The 27,981-nt window shown below is 41.3% G+C and overlaps 1 protein-coding gene across 11 annotated transcripts in view; it reads left to right on the plus strand.

Moving 5' to 3' along the window:
• The window catches only part of AFF1 (AF4/FMR2 family member 1), a 164,618-nt gene that overhangs the window by 106,334 nt on the left and 30,303 nt on the right, over window positions 1–27,981 (plus strand). For all 11 annotated transcript variants that reach the window (XM_007066648.4, XM_043545102.1, XM_043545101.1 and 8 more), the window contains 8 exons: window positions 5,435–5,479; window positions 9,452–9,538; window positions 10,883–10,919; window positions 11,299–11,350; window positions 20,469–20,523; window positions 20,653–20,690; window positions 23,359–23,515; window positions 26,177–27,094. In XM_007066648.4, the coding sequence (XP_007066710.2) occupies window positions 5,435–5,479; window positions 9,452–9,538; window positions 10,883–10,919; window positions 11,299–11,350; window positions 20,469–20,523; window positions 20,653–20,690; window positions 23,359–23,515; window positions 26,177–27,094 (1,389 nt within the window). The remainder of the gene's footprint in view (window positions 1–5,434; window positions 5,480–9,451; window positions 9,539–10,882; window positions 10,920–11,298; window positions 11,351–20,468; window positions 20,524–20,652; window positions 20,691–23,358; window positions 23,516–26,176; window positions 27,095–27,981) is intronic.

Genomic DNA, 27,981 nt, shown 5'->3' on the forward strand with positions numbered 1-27,981 from the left:
CTGGAGTGTGTACAAATGGCAGTGTCAGCCAGAAAATATGCATGGTGTTAAATCTAGTTTTCCTTAGAGTAAATGTTTACAGTGTTCTCTCTAAAGGCTGTAAAACTGCTCAAAGGGATAGAAAACAACATATCCTATTTAATGTTCTGAACCCACAATTGTTCAATAGAGCTGCTTTATGATTTTTTTTTCTTTGTTGTACTTCAGGGTTTGGGGTTTTTTAACTCTCTTCTTTGGACAACAATTATTTTTTCCCCCCAACTCCTCTCCTCTCTACAGAACTGGCAAGGAACGTGCTTGCTTCTGGGTAATAAAGGTGGTTTAATGTTAGGAAACATGTTGAAACAAAGCAGAGATTTACATTCTTCATTCTGAGTAATATTCTCTCCACCTACATAAAGCCCAGAAATTCAAGTTCTATATGGCTGGGGTGTGAAAAGGTTAGGGAGGGGAACTCATGGCTGTTCAGATACCACAGTGATGGGCGCAAGAGAACAGCCAGAAAAATGAAACTCTCACACACGTACATCTCTCTTCTCCCTCCCCACCCCCACCCCCCAACCCATGGCCTGACAGCCCCTTGACATTGCAATTCCATTGCTTCTGGGCGAAATAGCATTTGTAGCCCCTCTGTGCTGGTTGTACAGGACACTGGGGTCCCTGGGTCCTAATAAGTGCAGATCCACTGCCCCTTCCTGGGCCCACAAATTCATCTTCTGTTCAGACCCTGACTAGGCTGATTCGGAGAGACCGGTTCTGCACTGTGTAGGAGGTATTAAGATGCTCCCACATGGTCATTTAGCTAGCTGACCCCTTACGTCCCACAGAGGATCAGCATGAAAATAATGCAGAAATCCTGGTGCTGACCCACAGCACCAGGGGAGAATCTGGTTCTCAAAACCAAATTGTAACTTCAAGTGGCTCTGTCATAAATTTTTTTTTGGCACTGAAAATAAATATCCATTTTTACTTGGGACAGTTTGTGACTGAACCCTGTAAAGTAAACATTTCGATGTGTATCTGATTCAGATGGTGCCAGTCCATTCATTGGCAACAGTTCTCTTTGCCACCTGCACATTTATTGGTGGTGATGTGTCCTTCAGTTTTTTCTATCACAGGGCAACATATCAGAGTACAAATGTTAACCTAAAAATTTCTCAGGAACACAGGTTTGACTTTTCTCTTTACGGAGGGTGGCGGGGGGGGTTGGTGGTAGGGAAGGGAGATTCTCCTGTAGTGGCATGTAGTTCCTCATTACTGTAGATATTTTACATTTGAATTTATCTGTTAGCGTAAGAGTAAAAGCAGATCGATATCCCCAGAATTGCTTGTGCTCTTACGGTCATGGCTATAGTCAAATGTGACATATCTTAGAAAACACAAGTAAGATCCCCTTGCAATAAAGTATAGTAGAGAAAACAGTGCTGTGCTGTCACTGCCCAGTGCTGAAGTGTTTTTTGGGGGGCTATGGGTGTTTCAGCTGCATGTTCTTTACTGTACCGGGAGAAGGTATCTCCTGTCTCTTGCTAGCATGTGAGCACCGTGCTGTACAGTCAGCCAGCAGTCATGAGCATACAGAATCACACTGAATCCTCTTGATGATTTCACAGTAAGGAGTTGCGGTATAGAAAACTGAACCAAGCTCAGAAACTCCACTTCAGCAGGTCTGCACTGAGTGAGTCAAGGGGTGTGAACTCACAGACAGGGAGAGAAGAGAACTGACCCTGGTTGGTTTCCTCCTGCCTCAGTTAACAGTGTTCCGCTTTTGCCACCAATTAACCCCTAAATACAGTGAGATCCTATATCAGAAAAGCGAACTTGATTTTCAGTTACTATATTGTAAAGGCCAAGGGACTTTGATACTTGAGCCAGGCTGTGGACCTAATTCCTTGTCTATCCACTATTTCGAGAACCTTTTTAATCCCTTCTGTAACTGGTCCTCTCAGGTGCTGCATGCTGTACAGCAGCGGTTCTCAAACTGTGGGTCGCGATCCCATTTTAATGCGGTCGCCAGGGCTGGCTTAGACTTGCTCGTGTCCAGGGTTGGAGCCCGAGCTCCACCACCTGGGGCCGAAGCCAAAGCCAGAGGGCTGAAGCCCTGAGCAGCAGAGCTCAGGTTACAGGCCCCTGCCTGGGGCTGAGGCCCTTGGGCTTCGGCTTTGGGTCATCCCCCGCCTGGGGCAGTGGGGCCCAGGCTTTGGCTTTGCCTCCCCACCCCACCCGGGGCTCGGGCAGGCTCAGGCTTCAGTCCCCCCTCTTGGGGTCGTGTAGTAATTTTTGTTGTCAGAAGGGGGTCACGGCGCAATGAAACGTCAGACCCCCTGCTGTACCAGAATGTTTTCAGAAGAGTCTTTGTCTCAGGTGAGACTGTTGCATTTCAGTGTGAGGACATGCATGTTATTAGAGCTTGTGGGGCGTTGGCCAGTTGTGACACTGGGACCTAAGGGCTTGTCCTCACTTAAAATGCTGCAGCGGAGGCAGAGATGCTACCTATACTGGCAGGGGGGGTTCTCCCTTCCACATAGGTACTCCACCTCCCTGAGAGGTGGTAGCTATGTTTTCGGGAGAAGCTGTCCTGTCGACATAGCAGTGTCTACACAGGGAGTTATGTCAGTGTCACTGCATCGCTCAAGGGTGTGCATTTTCTACACCCCCCCCCCCCCCGAGCCATGTAGTTATACCGACCTAGGTTGCTAGAGTAGACCAAACCTTAGACTGTTGGACTACAGGATTACAATTGCTGACATTAAAAAGAAGGGAAGAGCTCCTTTGTGCAATGTGAGCTGTGATATGTTTATATCTCCACCACAGTAATGCAAGAGTTTTGCTTCTTTTTTTGTCTCTTGAACGAATGAACACACACACACACTCTCTCTCTCTCAGTGATGTCTTATCTGGGTAACTCATTTAACCCAGAGGAGTGACTTTTGGTGTAAGAAAGATCAGCATCAAACCCATGACATTCGTTTTGTGGAGAAAAAGTAAAATTTCCAGTACATGAGTGTAGACATATTGCTAGCTTTTACAGGGATGAGGAGGAAATATGCTCATTTGTTTAGCATGCGAGGGAAAGGAATGTGTCTGCTCTTGCCTCTTCCACATGTGAACAGACACACACATGGAAAACACCTGTGGCAGGTTAGAGTGACCTACCAGTGACAGCACTGAGGACCCTTGTTTGCCAGCTTTGCTGTTTTTATTGCAGGTAACTGTGGAGGTCTGGTCAAGAGCTGCAGCTTTCTGACCTCATTTAGTTAATGCTAGAGAATCCTTCTCCCTAGCCTCCTCCCTTCCATAATTACATTGACAGTGAGATGTTTTGGTTTGATCCCCATGCTCTCAATGAAGGATGAAAAGTTGGTTTTAACCACAAGTTGGTGATTGCAGCTGCTCGACAAATGGAGCTTATTAAATTATTTCCTGATTTCATTTATTTATTTATTTTTGGGCTAAGGCTGATGCTAGTCAGGTATGAGGCGGTATGTATAAAAGATGCCTTTTGCTACTAGGATAGAAAATAGTGAATGAGAAACACACACACAAATCAGGAAGGCTTGTTCTCCCTGGCCAGACATCAGGTGGATACTTGAAGCCGTGTTCTGTCCTGTTAATTGACATTTTTCACAGTCTTTGCTGTTCTTGGTGCTGGAATGTGAGGGCCTCCTATTAACTTTTTGCCACTGAGCATCCCCTTGTGCAGTAGACCATAACCATATGCCACTGTGCATCAGCTGGCTGAGTTGGTACCTTCTATATCTGTGTGCTTGAGAGGTATGAGGCATTGTCTTCCTCTTGCCTCCCTGGCTGTGTCCACATTTAGGGCAGGTCTACGCTTAAAATGCTGCCCCAGTGCAGTGGCGCCACTGTAGTGCTTCAGTGAAGACATTACTACATGGATGGGACAGCTTCTCCCATCAGCGCAGTTAATCCACCTCCGCGAGAAGCGGTAGCTATATCGACGGGCAAAGCTCTCCCACCAACATAGCGCTGTCTACACTGGGAGTTAGGTCAGTATAACTGCATTCGTTGCTCAGGGGGGTGGATTTTTCAGACCCCTGAATAAGATAGTTCTACTGATGTAAGTTCATAGTGTAGATCTGGCCTGAGTGTTGTGGATACTATTAGGTGGTTTTGTTACTCGCTCTGCTCTGTGTATATCCAACGGGATATTTAAAACAAACTAATTTCTCTGCACAAGCTATAACGTCTGCTCTGTGCTATATCATTGGCAAATGTTAGTGACTCTGCCCCAGATCTCCATTCACACCTGTGGGCAGTCCATGGTTTTAGGCACACTGCAACACAGGGAGCCTGAGGCGCTGCCCTTCTGCTGTAACCCTGTTCCCCACTTCGTTGTAGCAGCAGGAGGCACTCGCCACTCCTTGAGGTGTGCAGAGGCAACATCATGGGGCCTTCCTTCCCACAGAAGTAGCAGGAGTCCCCCTCACCTCCAGAGAGGCAGGGGGACCCATGTTACTTACCTCAGCTTCTGGGACCTGGCTCCTTGGGTGGGCCAGGTCCACTGCACTCTCCTCCTGCCACACACAGCGTCCTCTGCTGGAGTGGTTTTGAGAGGACCCCCCTCACCCCCCAGAGCAGTGGAACTTGGAGTTAACACACCTTGAGATGCATGGGGCTGCCCGTCCCCCATCTCCCTCTCCTTCCAGAGCTGCTGTTTCAGGCTGTCTGCAGACTGTGGCAGACGTCACTACATCAGTTACACTTGGGTAATATTGTCACGCTTTTCATCACAACTATAGGAGCTAGAAACTGTCTTTACATGAAAGCTCAGAGTCTGATGTAATCACATGACTCAAGGAGCTGGGGCTTTCGGCATTGACCTGTATTGTCTGTGCATTAACCCAGCTCTGTCTCTACTTCTCAGTCTGGTGTTTCTTCTAGCAATTTTCTGACACTACCTGGCAAGTCTGGGTGCACTTGATTTGGTAAAGGTAACGAAGCAGGTCATGAAGCTGGGGGGAGAGGGACACCCTGTTGGTCAAATAAGTCAAGTGCCTCCAATAAATGAGCTTGGTTTTCTTCTCTGTATGTAGTTTATCACAAAAAAAAAAGGTTAATGCAAAGCTAATGCTCAGAAGTGAAGACATGAACGTGAGCCGGAAACACAGCTGAGGTTGAATGAGCACATGGTAGGATCCAACAGATGTTTCTGTTTATGGATAGAAGCCTCACCTTTCTTCGCCCCACCCCAATCCTCGTTCCCTTCAGCAAGGACCTGAAAGCCCCAGCTTTGTAAGAGCACTCCTAGTATTAATAACCTCTATTTTGGGGGACATCTTTAATTTAATCAATGTTTTATTTACTAGCTTCCACAAAATTTATAGTATCTGATCAGTAAATGCGTTTGCTCATCTTTGATTTCAGATGAAGTGTTCATGTGAATTAATGGAAGTCTCTCTCTCTCACATTTTAGCAAACCTTCCCCAATGAAGTCCATTGCGTTGAAGAAATTTTGAAGGTGAGTGCACCACTGCAACTCTTCAGTTGCTTAAAGACAGATACTTGTGTAGTGAGTCTCTTTTCACTTTCCTATTAAAAGGCAAAATTGGGAGAAATTGTATTGTGCTTCTTTTGTGTCAGACCACAATGCAATTACCAGGATTGTTTCGTTGTGCATCCTACAGAATCTAAAAGTAATGCCTCTGATAAAATACAGAAGATGGCTTACAAGCAACATAGAATAAATACTATGGAACCAACCCAGTCTGCATCTTAATTAGATGGTTGCTGTTTTTGAATGCAAAGCCTGTTTTTCCCAGAGATGTTGAACTCATCAGTGCTTTCAGTTCCTGCTGGCTGAGAGAATGAAACGAAGGGTATGTCTTCACTAGCAACGTTAAAGCGCTGCTCCGGCCTGTGTAGTCACGGCCCCAGCGTTGGGAGAGAGCACACGGGAAGGAGCAACCAGTGCTGGTGCACTGTCTACACTGCCACGTTACAGCGCCGAAACTTGCCGTGCTCAAGGGTTGTGTTTTTTTTTTTTCACACTCCTGAGCGAGAAAGTTTCAGTACTGTAAAGTGACAGTGTACACAAGGCCTTAGAGACTGGAGATCTCACCTCTGCAGATCAATGCAGAACACTGCCATTCAGCCAGTTGACATTCATGGTAGTTAAGGGTCTGCTCTTGCAAAGCTAGTCCAGAAGCCTGGCATTCCTGCATTTGGCTCCACGAACTTCTAGTAGGGTTATCACATAAGAAGATGGTCTGTTTCATAAGAAGTGGTAGAAAATACAAACAGTAGGTGGCTTAAGTGATAGCATCTTCCTGCCTATTGTGTGAAAATGTATTTGTTTCAGAAGCTAGTCAAGTTAATTTTGAAAAGGCACTTCGAGGATTTTAAACCCTGGTCCAATGCTCTGTATCTCATCACGGATGCATATTTCTACCACTCATTTCCCTCAATGTTGCTTCAAAGAGTCAATATTCTGACCGGTCAGTCATAACCAGAATATGTAATCAGGGCACTGTTTCATTTTGAGACATGATCCTACAAAAACTTACTACCAGGTGCAATATTTGTTACCATTGCGTAAGTGCTACCCTTTCCCCTCACACTTTAGGAAATACACTGCTTTCCTGTGTGATAACAGATTCTGATTAGTATTAATACTGTAGTGCCCAAAGGAACCAATCATGATTAGGAACCCAAAGTGTTAGGCATTGCACAAATATATGGAGACGTGGTCCATGCCCCAAAGAGCTTGTAATCTAATTTTGAAACAAGCTGCAGCAAGTGAATGCAACAAACCTCTGAGGATAGGACAAGAAGCAATGCGCTAAAATTGCAGCAAGGGCAGTTTAGGTTGGACATTAGGAAAAACTTCCTAACTGTCAGGGTGATTAATAAATTGGGTGGAATAAACTGTCAGGGTGGAATAAATTGCCTCGGGAGGTTGTGGAGTCTCCATCATTGGAGATTTTTAAGAGCAGGTTAGACAAACACCTGTCAGGAATGGTCTAGATAATACTTAGTCCTGCCTTGAGTGCAGGGGATTGGACTAGATGAGCTTTTGACAGGTCCCTTCCGCTCTGGTGATTCTATGAAACAATAGGAGTGAAGAGAGAAAGAGGACAAAGGTAATGATGATATGATCACACATTTACTTAGAGTAGCTGTGATAAGAGGCTCATAAAGATAAGGTCTATAAAATACTCCGCCCCCAGCTCATGCCTAGAAATCTCCCTTGACCACCTTAATGGATGTTTGTAGAGTCAAATGTAACAATGTGGGCTTTTTAAATGTAAATCTCTTCTGCACATTAAAATCCTTCTTTGAAATGTGATTTGGTTGGGAAGCTAGAGACTTTTCAGAGCTTTCCTCGTGTTGCTCCTGGTAGAGAAGATTGCGTCAGACTGTGGTACAAAGAGGAACACTTAAGCACAAATAATTTACCTGTTAATTTGTGTAAACTCTTTGTCAAACTGCAGATGTTTCTGTTCGCAGTGATCTTTCTGCCATGCTAATTTCATTCGGTCATTTCTGCCTCCAATGAAGTCAGTGCCTGGTGTTATACTTTTTTTCCGTGAGGAACAATTGTGATGACACCAATTCAGAACGATGAGCGTAAGGCTGAGTAAAGAGGAGAATATGGACTGGGGAATAAGGGAAATTCTTGTTCGTTAAATGCAAAAGTGTCTGTTGGAACATGAGATAAGAAATACTACTGGGGTGAGAAGGAGGAAATGACCAGCCCTATGGATTTATGTTTAGACCTTGGAATGAGTACTGTCTAGAGCAGTGCTTCTCAAGCTATCTGATGTGGGGGACTGGCATTTTTTTTTCCAATATGCGCGCAGACCGGCAGTCGATGCCTCTGGTCTGCGGACCACCACTTTGAGTAGCACTGGTCGAGAGGGTTCTAAAAGCTAAGGGACAGGAGCTAAGTAAGTGCCATTTTTCCTGAATGTAACCAGGGTCTTCTAACTTCTTGAACCCCAATGTTCCCTGAGGCCTTGTCTAGATGATGCTGCAACTCAGTGAGCTGAGCATGTGTTAAAAGCAGAGCCTTGTCTACATTAGATTTTTTCAGACACATAAGTTAGAACAGTAGCTAACGTTTTCTAACAACACACTTTTAAAATCCTAGGTTAGACAAGGCCTGAGTGCCACAAGAGGCATTATTCATTCTCTACCTTACGTGCTAGTCCCTACCAATTCCAGTTGCTTCTGTACCTTGCTGCTTCTCAGGCTAGGAACAAGCACCAGAAGATGGCACCTAGCAATGGTGGGAGGAGGGGAATATCTGGAATGCAGGTGAGAAGGAAAGAGGGATTTCTGAAGAGCTAGAATTGCATCAGGATTGTTTCCCTCCTTGAGTCTGGACCCAATCCTCCTGCGTTCCGCTTGCCTGTCAGTTATACTGGTCCCCAGTGGTGACAGGAAAATCCTTGAAACTGGCCAGTTTTTAAAGCGTTTTGAATAGCTCTGTCGCTCAGTCTTTAAATTGAGACTGCCTTTATTCCTAAAAGCAGGGGTAGTCAATTTAATTTTTTTTTTCCAAGGTCCAGATTTCTTGGTCAAAGTATAGTCAAGGTCCAGACTCTAGAGAAACACACCGCGATGTGTGTTTTCACACTGCGATGATGATAAGTAAATAAACAGATTTGGCGGTTCATTAAAAAGTGTCTGGTGGTCTAGATTTTGCCCACGGTCCACCTATTGACTACCCCTGTCTAAAAGGGATGTGCTAGTTCACCCACAAGTTGTTGGGCCCAATACAGTAATTATTGGGTGAAATTCTATGGCCCATGTTATGCAGGAGATCAGACAAGGTGATCATAGTGCTCCATTCTGGCATTAAAATGTATTAATCTCAGGATAACCGGCTTCTGAAGGATTAAGTCATACCACAGGTACCCGGAGCAGTGAATGCTCAGTTTTTAATGGTGCCAATGGAGGCAGTTTCAGCTCCAAATCTGAGTGGGTTGCTTAAAAGCAGATAGTAAAGAAAAGATTAGTTGCAGCCAGAGTTCGCTGGTTGACCCCCTGGTATTATGAAAAGTTATTTATCCATTGTGTCTCCATCAGTGACTGTGATGACTTCCATAATAGGCAAGTCCTGCACTTTGAAAGCCAAAGAGCTTGCATTAAGTTTTTATTTGCATCTGCCTTTATTACTTCTAATAGCTGGAATGTATTAGGCCCCAATCCTGCAAACACTTAGACATATACTTAACTTTACAGACTTCAGTGGGACTGCTCCCATGTGTAAGTGTTTGCAAGTTAGGGGCCATAGCTTTGTATTGAGAATGACCAGAATGTAAATTTCACAGGAAATGTTCTCTAAATAATTTTCTAGCTATAGGCAGGCCCATCAGGGACTTTTCAGTGTATTAGTAGGAACGGTGTAGAACTTCTCCTGGGTATCAGTAGTTTAAAAAAAACAAAACATTTAATATCTATCCTTTTTCTTTTAATTCTTTTCTAGGAAATGACCCACTCATGGCCACCTCCCTTGACAGCTATCCATACGCCTAGCACAGCTGAGCCTTCAAAATTTCCTTTTCCAATAAAGGTAAAAAACTAACCATCTCCCCTCCTCCCCACATACTTTTTAATGTGTAAGGCCTGGTCTACGCTTAAAAGTTAGGTTGACATAACTGTGGTGCTCGGGGGTGTGAAAAATCCATCTACCCCAGTGTAGATGTAACTAGATCAATAGAAGAATGCTTCTGTTGACCTAGGTACCTTCATCTGGGGAGGTGGAGTTTCTACAGTGATGGAAAAACTCCTTTTGTTGGGTTACTTTGCGTCTACAGTCTGGGGTTACAATGCTGTAGCTATGTTGCTATAGTGCCCATTATGCAGACATGACCTAAGAATAAGCTTTCAACTAGGATACATTTTCACCTGAGGTCGTCTCTTTCAGTACAGCAATTGGCTGTTAGATTTTGTTTTTATTTAGAAAACGCAGATATGAAATGAAAGCAGGATGGATTTTAAATATAAAGTCGCTCTACCTTATTTTAAACCCATCTTTTTGGATCAAAATTAGGTTAGCTTTTGCTTCTGAGTAATTAGGTTTGTTTGGGCTACAAACTTCTTGTATGTGTCCAGCTGTAATCCTCTCCTACCTTTTTAATTTTACACTGAAGTCTCGTTGTCCATTATAAAACACATCTTGAGCAATAGAAAAACTTTGGATGAATAATCAGGAAAAGAAAAACCCTAATGTATATTTGTCAGGATCTTGGTCTTCAAAAATAATTCATACTTTCACAAAGATTTGCAAGGTCTCATCTGTGTTTATAGCATAAACAATTACTACTCTTTATTATCACTTTAAAAGTATCCTCCTAAATGTTTACCAAATCTTCTTTTCACTTTATTTCATGATTCAAAAATTAATACAGTATACTATTAATATATGTACTGTTGACATTACTAGTACATCTCACGATGTCCATGATAAACGATCTCAGTACATCTTAGGGTTCTGCATCATCGCAAAGACAGAAGGTCAGACTTCAACAAAACAGATTTTCATATAATAACAGGTAACTCAGTTGAAACTGTTGGGCCTGGTTTTTCAGAAGTGCTGAATATCCACAAGTCTATTTTAAGTTCTTGAGAGCTGTGAATGAGTGCTCAACACCTCTACAAAATCGGGCCTATGCCTCCAGAAACAAAATGCAGATAACTGCAAACAGACAGCTATTATAATTAATACTATATTAGGTCTAGTTCTCTGAAAGAACTGAAGAAGAGCTGTGTGTAAGCTTGAAAGCTTGTCTCTCTCACCAACAGAAGTTGTTCCTATAAAATATATTACCTCACCCACCTTGTGTCTCTCTCAACTTTTTATAAACATTTTATTTTTTAGCTTTTATTCATTCACTCTTTCTTTCTTTCTTTCTAGGAATCCCAGCTTGTTGGATCTGTAATACAGAATCAGAGTAAGTAAAAGGAAAAAAAAATCCAAATCAGACTTGATATTATAAAGGGAGCGGGGCGAGGTGGGGGGGATGGAGAGTGAGTGTGTTACATAGGGGAGAGATTTTCAAAAGGATTTAAGTGATTTAGAAGGGATGAACTTAAGCACATACTCAAATTTAAGCATATGCTGGAGGGCTTTGTTGAACTGGGGCCTTGATCTTTATTTTGTGTGTCTTGAGTGGTCAATAGCCAGGGTGATATGCTGGATCAGCGTCATATGTCTGTGAAAATTCCTGACCCAAAGATCAAGTTATTTAAAAAGACAAATAAAAAGTCAGTGCAATAAAATATGGCACAAATGAGGTGTACAACACCAACTGTGTTTCTTTGGTTTTACAGAGCAGTATGATGCACCTTCAAAAACATTGCCTAATTCACAGCAAGGAACATCGTAAGTAAACAGATTCACTTCTTGGTGATACGTTCAGTGAGCTGCAGTTATGGAATTATGGTGGGCGTTACCTGTTTTAAACCCTGGTTTACTGGATTTTTTGTGGAGATGGAAGTTTTAGCAATCCTCTTTCAATAAATGTAGGGTCTGATCCAACACACATTGAAGTCAGTGGAAAGACTACATTAGACTTCAGTGCGCATTAGATCAGGCCCTTAATGAATTGGGTTTTTTCAGTATTACTGATGATATGCTTTGAAGTTTTTTGCTCTGTCTCTATCACTGCTTAATATCTAGCCATACCTCACACTGTTTGAACTACAAATAGCACATGAAGTTCTTGTCTTAAATGCAAATGTGCTTCTGTTTCCTTTCATGTATATAGTTTAAAGTCTATGAAGATTAGTAAAGTACCCAGTACCATTCTTTCTCTTAGACAGAAGTACTTGCAGTTCTGATTTACTAGTCAAGCACTTACTCCTCAGTCTCAAATTCAGATTTTTATAGCACTTAGTGTGCTGTTGGATTTTGGGAAACTATAGATTAAAATTATTAAAAGACCAATAATGATATTTCTATGATTATAGAGATAATATTGGTCTCTTGGATTATTCTTTCCAGTTATCTAAAAGAAAAGTTTCATGAATGACTTTATTGCTGGTTTCCTATTTGTTTTAAAGGTGAATCATTCTTTTAATCCTTCAAATAACGAGCGAGTCTTTATTTCTGCTTCTGAAAATTAGGGTGTAAGTTTGTGCTTAAGCCAAACATTAAAAATTCAGTGTTTGTAGCAAACAGTCTGTTAGCCAGCTGCATAGTATGAGGGTTTCTTATTGGCTACTTATTTGCTTTGCTTGGCTACTTATTTGTTTGCCTCTGTTCTCTTTGTTAGTTGTGCTTTCTAAGATCAGTAAATTTATAATTTGTTCTGAATGAGAGAGATTTTCTAGTCCACAAAACATTTTTACTGGGTATAACTTGGTTTAACTGTTATAGTCTTATTAACACTGAAAACTACTATGACCGCACATAAACAATTGATGAATGGTTTTTGTTGAAAGGAAAAGTAGAGGTGACTTTGTGACCTCATTTCTGTGTGTGAAATAAGAATTTTCTCCACTAAATCCTTTCCTGTTTTATAAGAGAACTTTTATGAGTACATTTTTCTTCCATTAAAATATTGCTCTCCTAAATTTACATATCCGTTTAGCTTTGGTTTTTTAGAACTGCTTAATTCTTCCAGAGCTTTTAGCCAAGTGGGTGTTTGGATTTCATACGCGTTACATTGTGCTACTGATAAAGAACTAGTTTATAGACTGGAGAATAAGGTTTTTCAAAAGTTTAGGAATCCTTGCCTAGATATGATTGTATAAAACACCGATCCTTTCATTCTACTCCCTATGGTCCCAATCAGGTGTGCAGTGTGGCCCCAAGGACATCAGTGTGGTTCCTCAAGGCAGAGGGTTCCACCCGTATGGATTAGGAGTCAAGGCCTTTGTATGTAACACTGAAATCCTCCTAGTGGTATCAGGAATTGCAATGATACTTTCTCTGCTAATTTTAATACAGGAATATTGGGACCAGGTTGATTTAGTGTAAGATTTTTCAAAAGGTCTGTGTTGGCCTAACTCCGCTTCCATTGAAGTAAACTCCAATGTTAGGCCATGGCTGAGCATTTTGAAAATCTGAATTTAAGTGTTTATATTTTGAAAAGGTTTAGGGGGCTGCTGGGTGTTAGGGAATGCCAGCTAGTAAGTGATTCATTTTTCTCTTTAGTGTGTGTAGAGAAGGTTAATAATTGTAACACAGTGACTTTGTAGCATTAGTAGCAGGTGAAAACAGTAACCAGTGAATTAGGTTAACTGTTTAAAAGTATTGTTGTGTGATGAAATTTAGTCCTGTAAGGTTAACCAGCCCAGATGGCAGCATTGATAGATTCTGAGCCTTGTATAAGAGTAAGTTTCAAGTAAAGAGTGCTAAATTACTCAAGGGCAATTCACATAGCAGGGTAATTGCTGAATCGTTTTATGTTTAGCAATTGTTGCAGTATTTAAAGCCACATAATGTTACTAATAGGAATGTTGTTCTCTGAGGGCTTGTCTGCACTGGCAATTTACAGGTCTGCAACTTTCTTGCTCAGGGATGTGAAAGAACACTACGCCCCCTCATGGAGGTGGGTTTTTAGAGCCCTGGGGGAGCTCTCTCCCAGCGCTCTGCTGCGACCACCCAAGCCATGTTAAAGCGCTGGTGCTTTAACGTTGCCAGTGTAGACTAGCCCTGAGTGTTACAAACTGGAGAGAGGTTCCCCCACCCGGACTCTGTTTTAACCACTAGCAATGAAATTAGGCAAATTTTAACATTGTTCAGAACAGGGATGGGGGAAAAGTAGAACTGGCCTGTGCTCTGGCTTTCCTGCTCAATTGAACTGAGCCTGAAGGGATTTTGTATCTGAGTGCTGTAAGATCTATTAAACATACCCAACTGCCATCTGGGCCCATTAGTTGTCCTTTCATGCCATATTAAGGGTTTCTGGTTGGAATCCCATAGATTGGGCCACCTAGCTTCTCTTCCCTCTCTTTTGCCTTTGGTTTCCCACCAACGATTCCCGCCCCCCCCCCCCCCCCGCCCCCCCAATGACTTCTTCCCTTTCCTCTCCTTTAGATAGAAGTACCAGTGTCAGCAGCCCTCGGGGTGTCTCTCTGCTGGAATCACAGGTGTGACTGCAGCACCGGTAGATATACCAGAGCTAGCTTTGATCTCTCTAGCTCGTATAACTATAGCAGTGAAGCTGTGGCAACACAGTCTAGCTACTCAGGTTCCCAGGGCGTGTTGTTCGGGCTTCACTGTGATGGCAGTTTGAGCTCGATACTTCAAAGTTCACTTCCACTGGTAATAGTAACATTGGGAGCCTTAGTGTAGACACTCTGTTTTCTAATTCTGTTTGGAACAGCTAATTGATACGGTGCATAAAATACTGGCAGTAGCCAACACCCTGTCTACCGTGGGGCTCCCAACATTGCTGCTATATCTGTAGGAGAGTTTTGCAGAATTTCCCTAGTGTAGGCAGGGATAGAAGTTTTAGCCAGGCTTACAGTAGTGGTGCTTAATCTCCCCTACGGTAGTCGTTAAACTATTTTCAACACCAGTTCAGCGGGACGCTTTCCTGACCATTCTTGTCAGAAGAGGGTCAGTTTTCCAGAACACAGCAACTCTGAGGTTCTGCCTAGTAGTTTTGTAGCTTCTCTCCCATCATTAAGGACACTAGGGAATTCCATTTAAAAAAAACAAAAATCCCAGCTATATTGAATCAGTGGGAGACATGGCAGAGCCTAAGCTGTGATGGCTTCCAGTGTTTCTAGCACTGCGTGTGAGTTAAAGAAAGGCAGGGCTCTCACCAATGCAGCTGAATCAGAGGTAGCACTGGTGAGCCTTTCTTGATAAAACTCCCTAGCATAGACAAGGGCTACCAGAACAAAGTAAATTATAGCTGCTTGATGTACAATAGAAAGCATTAAAAAGTCAATGGGCCTCATTCTCCACTGTCTTGCATGTTGACAGCTGTGCAGAGGGCACAGTGAGTATAAAATGCTCCCACCAGTGTCAGTGAAAGGTAAATTCTGAGCGAGTAGTGTTCTTCATGCACTTTGCACAAGTGTGAATGACTACTCAAAGTGTAACGCAAGGAAGGATTGGGTCCAATACAAGCCATTACCCCCAGAATTATTTTATTTTAGATATAAAGAGAAGCTGATTCTCTCAGATGCCACCCAGCAATATCTAATTTTAAATGTGTCTTTTAATGGTGACTGCTTTATCAGGACATGAGAATTAGTTTTTGCTCAGATGTTGATGATCCGCAATGTCTGTAAGTGTAATTGACCAAAATGCATAGCCAGTCAGTGTGAAGGAGAAGTGACTTAGATTTGCATATCTAATGGTAAAAAGAAAAGGAGTACTTGTGGCACCTTAGAGACTAACCAGACTAACCATGAGCTTTCGTGAGCTACAGAAAGCTCATGCTCAAATAAACTGGTTAGTCTCTAAGGTGCCACAAGTACTCCTTTTCTTTTTACGAATACAGACTAACACGGCTGTTACTCTGAAACATATCTAATGGTGTAAGCCATGATTTGCCCAGAGACTTAATTACGCCGCCTTCTTGAACTGATGCATCTCTGATTTTTGTTTTCATTTATACAATGGCACATTCTTCCTTTGCTCTTCGAAATACATGTGACTGTCTGAAAATGCAGCCGCTTAGAGTAGCTCACGTTAGGAAGTGTAGTTGACTGAAAACAAACAGCATTTGTGCTGGTTAATTAGAGGTTGAAATCCCTATGCGTCTGTGTGCCCAAATTAAGCATTCAGCTATACAGAACATACAAGGATTTCCCAGATGGCTTTCATTCTTGAATAAGGCCCTTAAGTTAGCACCTGGCTTAATTCGAATGGAAGTAGCCTTTCTTTTTAGAAGGGGAGACGCCAAGTTCATTCTTGCTAATGTGTCTCTAACTAGGCCTGCAGAGAGACCAGCTTGTGCATTCAGTGGAGCTGTTCCTTTCTGGCATGCTACATTAGTTTTAGAACTGCTTCCCTAAGAAAGCTTTTTTTTTAATAGGTTTTCTGAGAGAATGAGTGTGTACATGTGCTGCAGTTTCTACAGACTACAGAATAGAATGCGACAGCACTTAAAAATATGGCAACTCCTGAGCTAATTAAAGTCTTAAAAATATTAGTCTGGGTTTATTTTCTTTAAGTAGGCTATTTAACAACTTGTTGAAATGTTATGTAGGAAACTGGCTATCTGTTTATCTATTTGAAAGCATGACTCATCTGAAGAATTATTTGTTGAGCCAACCAACCAGTTTCATTTACTAATAGCTTAAGTGGAAGGCACTTCTTAAAATAATGCAATTTAAAGAAGACTTCCTAACAGTCTTAGTGCTCTCTCTTACATCGTCCTGTTGCCTTGGAAGGAAATGCATCTGCAGCCCAGACTTTAAAGAAGTTCCTAGTAGGGTTTTGGGTTTTTTTAAACATCTGGGCAGCCTGAAACTTGTGGTTTGAAATTGGTAATGGAGTATGAAACATTCGCTGGCTGGCTGGCTGGCTCAGAGTTTACTCAAGGTGGTAGTTATCACCTTCTAATGACTAATTCCCCAAAGGTCTGTCTAATTCCTAAAGAACAGTTGGCTGCATTGCCCTCCAGAAAAAAACAGCCATTCTGATTGCCCGTCTCTTCAGAAAGATGAAGGATTGAATAATCATGGAGATTTAAACACCCCATAAGCTAAAAGTCACTTAAGACAGGATAGTGTATGTAGATCCTTGCATTACTGCTGACCCTGTGCTGTTTCTATATTGTAATTAATTGGAGGACTTCGCTTTGCAAGATGGTCATTCTAGCACCTTTTAGCAATACGTTGATTTCAGAAAAGGACACTCCAGCTTTAGACTCCAACAAGAAAGCAGGAATATGTAGGTTAATGGGAAAAGACTGTTCAGATACTTGAATAGCTTAGTCTTTGTCTGGAAAACAGACTTCTTGTAGCTTTGCTTAGGGGTCGATCATGCAAACCCTTACTCATGCAAGTTAGCTGCAACAAGACTGTTTGCTTGAGTAAGGATTACTCAGTGAGTAAAGTTAGTAGGATCAGAACCTTGGTTTGGAGCACAGGCTTTGCAGGGAGGATGGATGAATTTGTGAGAAGAGGGAAAAAATATTTCTGTTAATTTAGTGCATATGCAAAAAGCAATGGACCGAAGTAGTTTAACTTCCAGTAAGCTATGACTCATGTGAGAATCCCACAGGAACACATGCATTTGGAAGCAGATTTTTTTTCTTTTAACTCTGCTTTAACAGCTACAAGAATATGTTCAGACAAAAGAATTTGTCATTAAAAATGAAATTAGTAAAGATTTATTACACTTTACTACCAACAGCATATGGGGTACTTACCCAATCCAGAGATACAAAGAACCTCTGTTTGGCTCACTGTCATTCAAACATTGCAGCGGTAAGGTTAAGGCTCGCATGGCCAGTCCTTTGTATCACTTTGTTTTCAGGAGTTCAGAACTTTCAGAGGGGAGAAAAAAGCAATGGAAACATTTCACCGTGATGTTTATAACCCAACGCTCGAGACTCTTAAGCTGAATGTATATAAAGTGAAACTGTCCAAACTCAGTAAAATGCAAGAAGTAAACAAACAACATAAATAGTAACAAGTTGGCTCTTTAAAATTCTTTTAATAATGAAAGGTGGTAGAAATAATTTAGGTAAAAAATTTTTTGACTTGCAATATGTAATTCAGTTGGCTTCCTCCATTTAAGAGTTTAATGGGATTTTTTGAAAGAGGCTAGAAATTTGCGGTCTCTTAGTTTCGGGCACCTTAAAGGGGCTGGATTTTTAGAGCGTGGGTTCTCAGGACTTTCTGAAAATAAGGTTTCTAAGGTTCTACATGTTGGGCATCTGACATTACTATTCAATTTCCAAAATTTTAGCATTTAGTTGGAAGTGTCTAAAGTTGTCCTTCTGTAGAGTTATGGAATAGATTTTGCCTATTCTTTCTTCTTTGGAGGGTTCTACAATATATTTATTTATTTATTTTATGGAATCAGGAAATAAAATAAATAATTAATAATCAGGTTCTCTGAACTCCCTGTATGTATCCCTCTGGGGTTGCAGCTATATTGACATCGCTTGACAGATCTCCTCCTTCACAGAGTAGTATTTGTTGTACAACATGAATGCTGAACAGCCAGATTTCATTAGGATTTATTTTCATTAGCAAAGACCTAAAAAGTGGCTGATTTCAATGACAACAGCTATGCTCAGGTACACAGGAACTCCTGTATTACTGTATGTCCTGTATTTTTTGTGGGGATTGCAGGAAGTTTAATCTTTAATACAATAGCTTTTCAGGTACTCAGATAGCTTGCTTGACTTGGCTGGGAGATGTCCTAGAAAGGTGGCTTAGCTTCCAGAAGTGCAAAAATGGTTTTGGAGGGGTTTTCTTTAATCCTATTTCCTGACTCCTGAAAACTAACTGTACTTTCCCGTGGTGTAACTGAAGGGGCTTGTGTTTTATGCCGAAAGAGTGGAGAAGGGTGATTTGTTAGCACCCTTTTTAAAGGAAACTGTAAAAGCAGAACAAGCAACACAAATAAACAAAACCTTCAAAACTATCACTTGAGTCTATTCCCTGTTCATTCCCTATGCATAATTCCCCATTACTGTTAATGGCAGCAACATGCTCATACATTTAAGAGAAAGGTGTAGCTTTTCTCATTACTATTAGAATTATGGTAATTTAGTTTGGTGCTTGAAAAACCTCATGCGCTCTGAGAGGAATCATGGTTTACTGTTCCACCATGACTGCCAGTTGCTGCTTCACTGTTAAAATAGATCTTATCTGGCTGACAAGGCAATTTCTCCTGCAGTTTCATTTGGATTTGGGATTCACCACTTCAGCAGCCAAGTTCCACAGCCCAGTTGGTCATATTTCAGTGGTTTAGAAATGATTTGTGAAAGTGTGTATGTATCTGTGCTTGCCTGAATGCTTTGGTATGAAGGGCACTTTGTAAATGTAAGATTACATCTTGCTTATTTGTCTAAATGAGGTGGGGGATGGTATCTGAAAAGAAATTGCTCAGCTTATTTAAGCTTTTACTGTAGTGTGTTCGCAGCATCTTAATATCGAACTGCTTAAAGTCTTTAAAGGTGACCTACAAAGATTTTTTTTAGAAGTTGGACTTGTTTGCCCCCTTTTATTCTAATTTATAATTTGTATCAATGTAGCACCTAGGAGAGACATTGTCATGGACCAGGATCACATTGTGCTAGGCTCTGTACAAACTAAAATGAAGGCCTGACAGGATTTTTCAAAACTTGGTTGAAAAATATCAGGAATGTCAAGTCTATATTTCCCTGGTTTTGCTGGAGGACTTCCTGGGGGTCCCAGAGAAATTTACTCTGAGTTCTCACACCTTAAAGAGCTGGGGGTGTTGATGTGTTAACAGAGCAATCATTTTTCCCAAATGATCATTCAGCATTAGTTCGAACAGGGATTTAAAACAAAGGATGCTTTTTAAACTGTCTGAATAAAAATTCCTTTCCCTCTCAGTCCCTTAGCTTTGAGTCTCTTCTCTTTTGAAATATCATGTCACTAGTTCTCTGGGTATCTAAGACTTGCATTTCTAGTTTTTTGAGTTAGGAGGATTTTTTTGGTCAGTAGACTCAGACTGCCTTCATACATCAGAAAGAAGAAGAAAAAAACGCAGTGGGACTCAAGCTACTTTTTGCCGCCCCTTTTCAAGGCACTGTTTTCTTCCTAATGCTCTGAGACAACTGGAAGAGTCCTACTCTGATAGTCATCTACATATTTGTGAATAAGTTATGAGCAAATTCTGTTCTTGCACATTCTCTGCTCCCAGAGACATCAGAGCAGAATTTGTCTGTTAGTATTTCTCTTTATTGCACTAACTATTATGTTTCCTAGTGTGATGTGCAGGAGCATGACATCCTGTTATGTAGAGGAGGAAGAAGATTGGGGTGGAGGGGGGGTTTCAGCTTGAACTTGGCATTGGTTTAGGCATTCTTGAGTTAGACTTCAGCTGCAAAAAGAGAACCTATGTGATAATGGAAGTAATCGTAATCCAAGAAAAACAATGTGAATGCCCATACATTGCTTCTAGTGCCTGCAAAACACTTTACTATTCTATCAGGAAGCATCATGGCCTAGTGGATAGAGCACTTGCCTAGCTCTGCCAATGGCTTGCTGGCTGACCTTGGACAAGTCACTTCTCCCCTGTGCCTTAGTTTCCTCATCTGTGATATGGGTACAATGCTACTGACCTCCTTTGTAAATACTTTGAGATGTGTAAGGTGGAAGAGCTAGGTAATGTATTATAGTCTGTTTAGGTAATAATGGCATTTAATACTAGAATGTTTTAAATCTTGGAACAAAATCCTGATGTTTTTTTGAAGTATGGGATCAGAACGAGACACACGACTTCGGAAGAATCAGGTTTTGTTCTTAGAGTCTGCCTTTTTAAAGCATATCCATCTATATGTCCCTCTTTCTTCTTCTTTTTTTTTTTTTTTTTTTTTGTCTTTCAGAATGCTACGAGATGACCTCCAGCTCAGCGATAGTGAAGACAGTGATGATGATCGGGTCAGTATGACATTTTATATTATACTACACGCACAGAAATCCCTTTAAATTGATGTGATCTGTACTATTGTTTTAAGCTCTTTAACCTAACCTTCCCTCCCTCCCCTCTTTCTTTGTTCAAATACTTAGGTCTCTGAAAAGCCACCTCCCTCATCTGCTCCTCCAAGGTACTGTTTGTTCCAGAACTACTAACTAGAGCAACAGGAAGAAGAATGTGCCTGATACTTTGTACACAGCAGTGAATGGGGGAGGATGGAGGTTATTTGGATTTTTTTTAAGATCCTCAGTTGGTGTGAAGTGGAGCAGCTTCATGGAATTAAAACAAGCAGCTTTGCCGACATGCCCCAGCTGAGGACCTGGCCCGTAGCACTTTGTACAGATGAATGAGCGAGCGAGTTAGAAGGCAAAGGGAAAAGTACTGACTGACTAGCATATTCTGGAAGTTTAATTCATTGGTTGCGGTGCTTAGCCAGGTTTAGCTGATGTTTCGAGGTTCATTTCTGTTTGCTCACGCTCTTGTGATAACTTTCACTGAAGTCAAGAAATATTCGAAACCTTTAATAAATGTAAATTAATCTGGTTGCTGTTTTTGTTCTAGTGTGGTGTAAAAGTAATTGGTCAAAAGACAGCTAATTAAAGTGATCATGCAAGTCAGAGGAGAAACTCATCTGATACGGAAAGTTATGAGAATGTAGAGTGTTGTCCTCGTGTGCTCTTTGAGATCGATGTATGTATCTATATGCATGTATGCAATGTATAATACAAGTGAATCAAGCTCAAACTATGGAAAGAGCTGAATTAAATTTTTCATTTTGGTCAGTGGACCAAAGCTATAAAGTTGTTAGAGCCAAATGGTACCCTCAGTCCCCAATGGATCTCCTGTGGATAATAATAGGAGGTTTGCACTGAGGTCAAGAGTAGAAGCATGGTCCTTATGAAATAACAGACCTTTTAGTTATTAGAGTTTTTACTGTTTTCAATGGGGCAAAGATGGCATTTTCAGGACCTCCACTATTTGTCATTTGTTTTACTTTACCACTTGCATGTGCATTTTGCTCAGTTTGTGTGCATAGTTGCAGTAACTGCATATGATAAATACACATGCAGTAATGCATTTATATTATTTGAGGGGTTTTAGGGAGATTTCCAAAAGCACAAATGAGTCATCTGCCTAACTCTCATTTGATTTTTTCTTTTTTTACCATTTGTGCTTTTGAAACTCAACACTCATCATTAAGAGCTTCAGAATTAACATTCAGCTGGGATGAATAGAGGCATTTCTAATCTCTTCTCAAACTGCTGTTTTAGGCTAATACAGCGTTTGGGGGGGAGGTGATGAGGGGGGAAGGAGGAGAGGAAGCTATGCCAGTAAGGTCATCTTTGCAGCTGTAAGGATTGAGAACTTGGGCCCAAGTGCCTAATGTTAAAGCACCTAATTAATTGATTTGACTTTTTTTCAAAAGTGTGCACCTGCAGCTGTCATAGACTCAGAGAGAGATGAGGTGCTCAGCACCACTGAAAATCAGTCTACTTATTTAGGTGCCTCAATTTGGACTTGGGTGTCTAACATTGATACAGGTCTGAAAATTGGCCTTAATTTTTTTTTTTTTTTAAACTGAAAGCAAAATTTCCTTTTGTCTTGAGGCTGGATAAATAGGTCAAGAGTTTACACCTCTAACTCTTCCTGCCCCCATAGGCCAATATGTTTAGGTTCCTACTTGAGCTGGTATTATAGGCAATACCACATTGGCAAGTAATGTGTACGTCTGATTTTAAGTCACAAGAAGCCAGAAACAGTTGCATATGCGAAGTACAGCAAAGGGGTAAACTAGACCTCAAGTTGCTTCAGCTCCTCCTGATATGACAGCTGAGCATTGCTGATACAATCTTTTAAGCAGCTAGTCAGCAGCAGTGTTCAAGGTGGAATGAATGGGCATATGATTTTTTTTAAAAAAAAGAAAAAAGCTCAGAACCCTTCCAAATGGAGACAGCTTAAATATAGACCACATTTTTGGCCTGTTAACTATATTCTTCAAGCAAAGAATAATGGTCTACAAAGTCAGCCTTGCAGAAGGGCATGACGATTTTGGGCAGTGATAATCAATTTGCTTCTGGGAGAGCACTTAAAATGTAGCTTTCTGTCAGTATGAGTCTCTGGATCAGCAAGAAAACTGACTGCAACTCATGCAAATGTATCGGTGTTGACGTGGGAGTTTTCTTAGGTTAATACTGTGATTTTTATTTTTAACCCCTTTCCAAAACATGCATTGTGCTTGTAAGTCCCAACTCCCACTGAACTTAGTACATTTCTGTTTTAGGCAGACTTCAGAAGTGAGCTCTGAGGGGATGGGTGTTCTGGGGGTAATATGCCAGTTTAGCATGGCAGTTTAACTAAATAATGCTTCTGATGAAATGGAAACCAAAGGAGGCAAATACAGTGAAGAGTGTGTGTGTGTGTGTAAAACCTTTTCAGGAAAACTAATTTTCTCTCATACTTCTTTAGCTATTTAACTGGCATCTGTCAGTCCCATTGAGTATTGGTCTTTCGAAAACCTAGACTTGAAAAATCTCAGTGACCATTTTTACTTTTGCCATATAAATAGAGCTTCCCAACCTGTTATAGTACCAGGTGAAACTTTGCTCACAAGTTCATCTGGCTCAGGGGAGGGTTTATTTTGAGCCATTACCCTTCTTTTATGGTATGGTAATGAATTCTTTGCCTTCTCACCAGTGCCAAAATGTAAGTTGTTTTAATTCCAAATGTTGTCATGTCAATGAAAATATAAAACTTTCACCCATGCTGCTTTCTAATTTTATCTCCTGATGGCCTTGCAGTGCCTCACAATCGCAGCCCGAGAGTGCGGCATCAGCACATTCCAGCAGTGCGGAGTCAGGGAGCACCAGTGACTCAGACAGCTCTTCGGATTCAGAGAGTGAGAGCAGTTCGAGCGACAGCGAAGCGAACGAGCCACCGAGAACTTCTACATCTGAGGTACTGTGTGGTGAATGCAAGGGAGGTAGCGAGGCTTAACCAAGCTTACCGCTTCTGACTCCTCACTCACCGAATGCCAAAATAGTTACAGGGAAGCAGCCTTGGGATAAAATGTCATCCTCTTCTATATGCAGGTTCTTTTAATCCCCACGCCACTTCCGTGAACTTTCTCACTTGCTGTTTAATAAGCTTTGAAAGTCAAATAGGCCTTGGTCACAGGATAATTGGGCTTCGGAAAGAATGTTTCAAAATTCTTGCATGATTGGTGCTCTCTTCCCCATTTCAAGTATGGCCTGCAGTGTTCCCCCTAGAAATGGGCCAGACCCAAACCTCCAGCATCCAAACTTTCTGGTAGTTTGGGTCAGTGTTTGACTTCAATGTTTCAGGCTCATCTTTGTGTATGTAATTATTATGGATCCTTTATTTGAGAGCTGTTTTATTGTGAAACCGGTTTTTTGCTATTTAAAGCAAGGTTGTTCTTTCTCAGAACAGTGCATTTCCTTCTGAAATCGAATGGCAGCTGCATATGATGAGGTGAAACCTCTCTCTTAGATTTCATTTGAAATGATCAGACCTGTAGGAAGTCTCTACTGGAATGTGCCTGGACTCACTGCTGTTGAGTTTGGCTTGCTTTTCTGCCCTACTGGTGCTTTGGAGGCCTTATTGACCTAGTTGGGAAAGTAAGCTAACAGAACTCAAGATAATGCTTCATAGTTTCATAATCAAGACCAGAGGCATTTTTCAGATTGCTTCCAAAATGAAAATATATTTTCCAAGTCCCTGTTAAGCGTTAGGCGCGTTGCTATGCTGTGTGCAACATGTCATTGAAACACTGTCTCTCTCCGTCAGTGGTGTAGTGGGGGAAAGAGGGAACCTACAAAATGTTTCCAAATTAACAGAATGGAGTAAAATGGTATCCCATGGCTACATTTCTGATCATACATGCAGATTCAGCAGCACTTTATGCATCAGTCAGGGTATAACAATTTACATTTTCTTCTGTTCTCCCCAGCCCTCTTGCACCCTGTAATCTAATTTTTTCGCCCATTACAAGTGTAGGAGCACACATATAGGGAGATTATTTGGGCAAAACTGAGGTTTATTGGCACAGAAGGCACGGGAATCTTGAAAAACAAATACTTCTCCACCCCATTCCCAACATACACAAATTTGTGTGATTGCAGATTTCATTTGAGTAAAGTTCAGATAAAATTCAGGTGCTATCTGAAGGAAATAAGTGTTATGCTTTTGTTCCTATATATAAACCTAGCTGTCTTGTCTTGAGATTACTAGGTGATGGGAAAGGAGAAGAACTAACCAGATAATTTCCATTGAATGTTATGTCCTTTTCTTGCTATAGTTCATCCTTTCAGCAGCTCCTGAAGTAAACTGAGAGCAAGGCTGTTAGTACATTTCACTTACTGAATACATATAGAAAACTTCATCACAAACAAAAGCGATTGCTTAAAGACCTGTTGACAGTTGTTGCTTTTTTATTTTATGGTCTCTTACCACCTTGAGTAAGGTTGTGTTAGGCAATGAAAACATGTAGGAAAGCACAAACCACAAATAACAGCTGGCAGTAGCAGGGAAGCGTATAAAGAATCAAACAGAACCCAGCAATCTGGGTACATACACTCTTACACTTACAGATCCAAGTATCAAGTGAAGTCTTCACTGCCAAAAAAAAAAAAAAAAAAAAAAAATTTACGCAAGCTAAAATGTTAGTGAGGACAAGGCAGTTATAGTTAGCAGGTTGAGTCAAACACTACAGCAGAGCCTGGGGGGTTAATACTATCTACTAACTCATAATAAATCTGCAAGTTAGCTAACTTGAGTTGAAAACTCACCTTTTTGTGTGTGTTTGCAGTGAAGACGTGTTCCCCAGTACAAATCAGACTTAAATCCAGGGAATCTGGCTAGTGAGGACTGCCTAGTCTAGGGGAATCCTCCAGGACTGCTATTCTCTGGTGGTGTAAGGGCATGGCTGGAAAAAAAGGAACATGGCTGGTGCCATCTCTGTGCTCTGTGGATTCCCAGCTGTTGGAATGCACCTGAAGGTCGTTTGGCAGCAGAAGAGTTTAGAGTGGGCCTGTAGCGATAATTCCCTTAATTTGCAGTTTCTGACATACATTCCCACGTCAAAGTTTTTCCCCCCCCCACTATCTTTCACTCTAACCTCAATTCCAGTCCATAGATACAAAATAGCTCTAGGTGCCCTAAGAGGGGTGGGAAATAACTTTCATTGTAGCTGAAGAGTGCTTTAAAGACACAAGCGAGTTACATTTCACAGTCACTATCCTAACTCACATTGGGTCAGCAGCACTGGGTAATCAGCCAACAATGTTTGCTTCTGGCACAGGGCAACCCAAGGCCAAACTTCTATGGAGAATGAAAGGTCTCTTACTGATACAAAGGTGAAGCTTGTCTGAGACCAGGAGTCTGATATGAATAGTCAGATTAGCCCTATGCAAAAAGAGAGGACTTTTTGTTTTGATGTTGTTCAAAAGCTTCTCAGTGTGTCCTCTCTCTTAAGTTCTTATATTTCCTATATCTTTAATAGTAGGGGTAAAATTTAATGGGTTTTGATAGCATCTAATATGTCAGGCATCAGAATAATCCACAGAGATAACTCCCATAAAACTTTTTTTTTCTTTACAGCCTGACCCACCAACATCAAATAAATGGCAGCTGGACAACTGGCTAACCAAGGTGAACCAACCAGCAGCACCAAATGAGAATCTCAGTGAAGTTGTCCATAGGCCTGGTCATCAGGAGAGCAAGGGTCAAGGGAAAAGCAGCAGCAGCAGCTCTCATGAACGTTCTGAATCAAATGAGTTGCACGCCAAAAACTCAAGCAAAATAACCAGGGCTCCTCAGGGGGTACATCTTCCTAGCAAACGGACCTGCCAGAAGTCTCCCACACGCACCGAGGAGCCCTCTCAGAGGCTCACAGTTGGTACCAAGAAGCCCAGCAAGGCCCCACTACAAGAGGCTCACAGGGGAAGCCTGAAAGTGGAAAGTGAGCCTGGTCCATATGGGATTAAAGACCAGTCTTCCAGAGACAAGCCCAAAGTAAAAACGAAAGGGAGGCCAAAATCCAGAGATAAAAAAGAATTGAAACCAACAGTGCAAGAGCCCTTGGAAAAGAAGAAGCACAAGAGCTCACACCAAGCCATTACGAAAGCATTTTTGGACCCTAAGCCTGTGAAAGACATTGTGGTTGGTGGTGCCCCAGAACATTTCCCTCTCAGCCCTGTAGCTCAAAGCCAGAAGCCCGCCACCCCCACCAGGACTAGTGGCAAAAAGCCTGCCATTGTGGTCAGAGAGGACTTCCATAGAGACAAACTTCTCTTGCCTATCAGGGATAAGACGTTGTTATCGCCTCTGAGGGATTTCCCAGTCCCTCATGCTCTTGTGGTTAAAATTGAGCTGTGTCTCCTTTCAAGAATTCCACAGCCACCTGGGAAAGGGAGTCGCCAGAAGAAACTTGAGGGTAAAGAGCTCCCAAGTGCGAGGAAGCAGGATTTGGAAAAGAAAAGCACAGAAACTCCTAACAAGTCTCTCAAAAAGAGAAAGGTGAGAGGGAGAGGAGCATTCTTGCAATGGTAGCAGTGTTATTCAATTGGCAGGGAATGTGGAGGTGAGGAAGAAATTTTAATAACATTTCATGTTTTTCATCTCCTCCCTCAAATAATCAAATTTAAATTAAAATTTTATTATCAAAACAGTTATTAAATATTTTTATTTATTAAAAACCAGTTCAGCAAATTATTAATATCAATAACTGTTCAGGAATGTTCTTGTTTTTCAAAAAGTCACAAAATATTCAGAAAGCTTTTAGCAAAATTTTGTGTTGTCAAAAAAGGCCATTTTTCAGAAAATAAAATCTTTCTAGTTAAAAAATTTCAACCAGCTCTAGGAATATTAGGTTTTGCTAATGTTTCTCTGGATTTCTCCCTCTTTCAATTAATTGAATTTAGCCAAAGCAACACGTGTAAGTGGAGGAGGCTACGGTGCCTTTTTTGCTACAAGGAGCATGGTATTTGAAATGCTTCCCTTGCTGTGCATTCATCTGTATAACCCATTCAATATCAGTTGCAGGAGAGTACCACTGTCTCCTGCTTGTAGGGATGCCCTCAGTGAGAACTCTTCCACTTCAGCAGAGACGGGTGTCTTAGGCCTTGTTTGCACACATAAGTTGTATAAAGCAGTATAGTAGAACCTCAGAGTTACAAAGACTTCAGGAATGGAGGTTGTTAGTAACTCTGAAATGTTCATAAAGCTGAACAAAATGTTATGGTGGTTCTTTTAAAAGTTTACAACTGAACATTGACTTAATACAGATTTGAAATTTTACTATGCAGAAGAAAAAGTCTGATTTTAACCATCTTAATTTAAATGAAACAAGCACAGAGAGTTTCCTTACCTTGTCAAATCTTTTTTTTTTTTTTTAAATCTTGTCA

This window comes from Chelonia mydas, chromosome 4, assembly GCF_015237465.2.
Source record: "Chelonia mydas isolate rCheMyd1 chromosome 4, rCheMyd1.pri.v2, whole genome shotgun sequence".
Taxonomy (NCBI): domain Eukaryota; kingdom Metazoa; phylum Chordata; order Testudines; family Cheloniidae; genus Chelonia; species Chelonia mydas.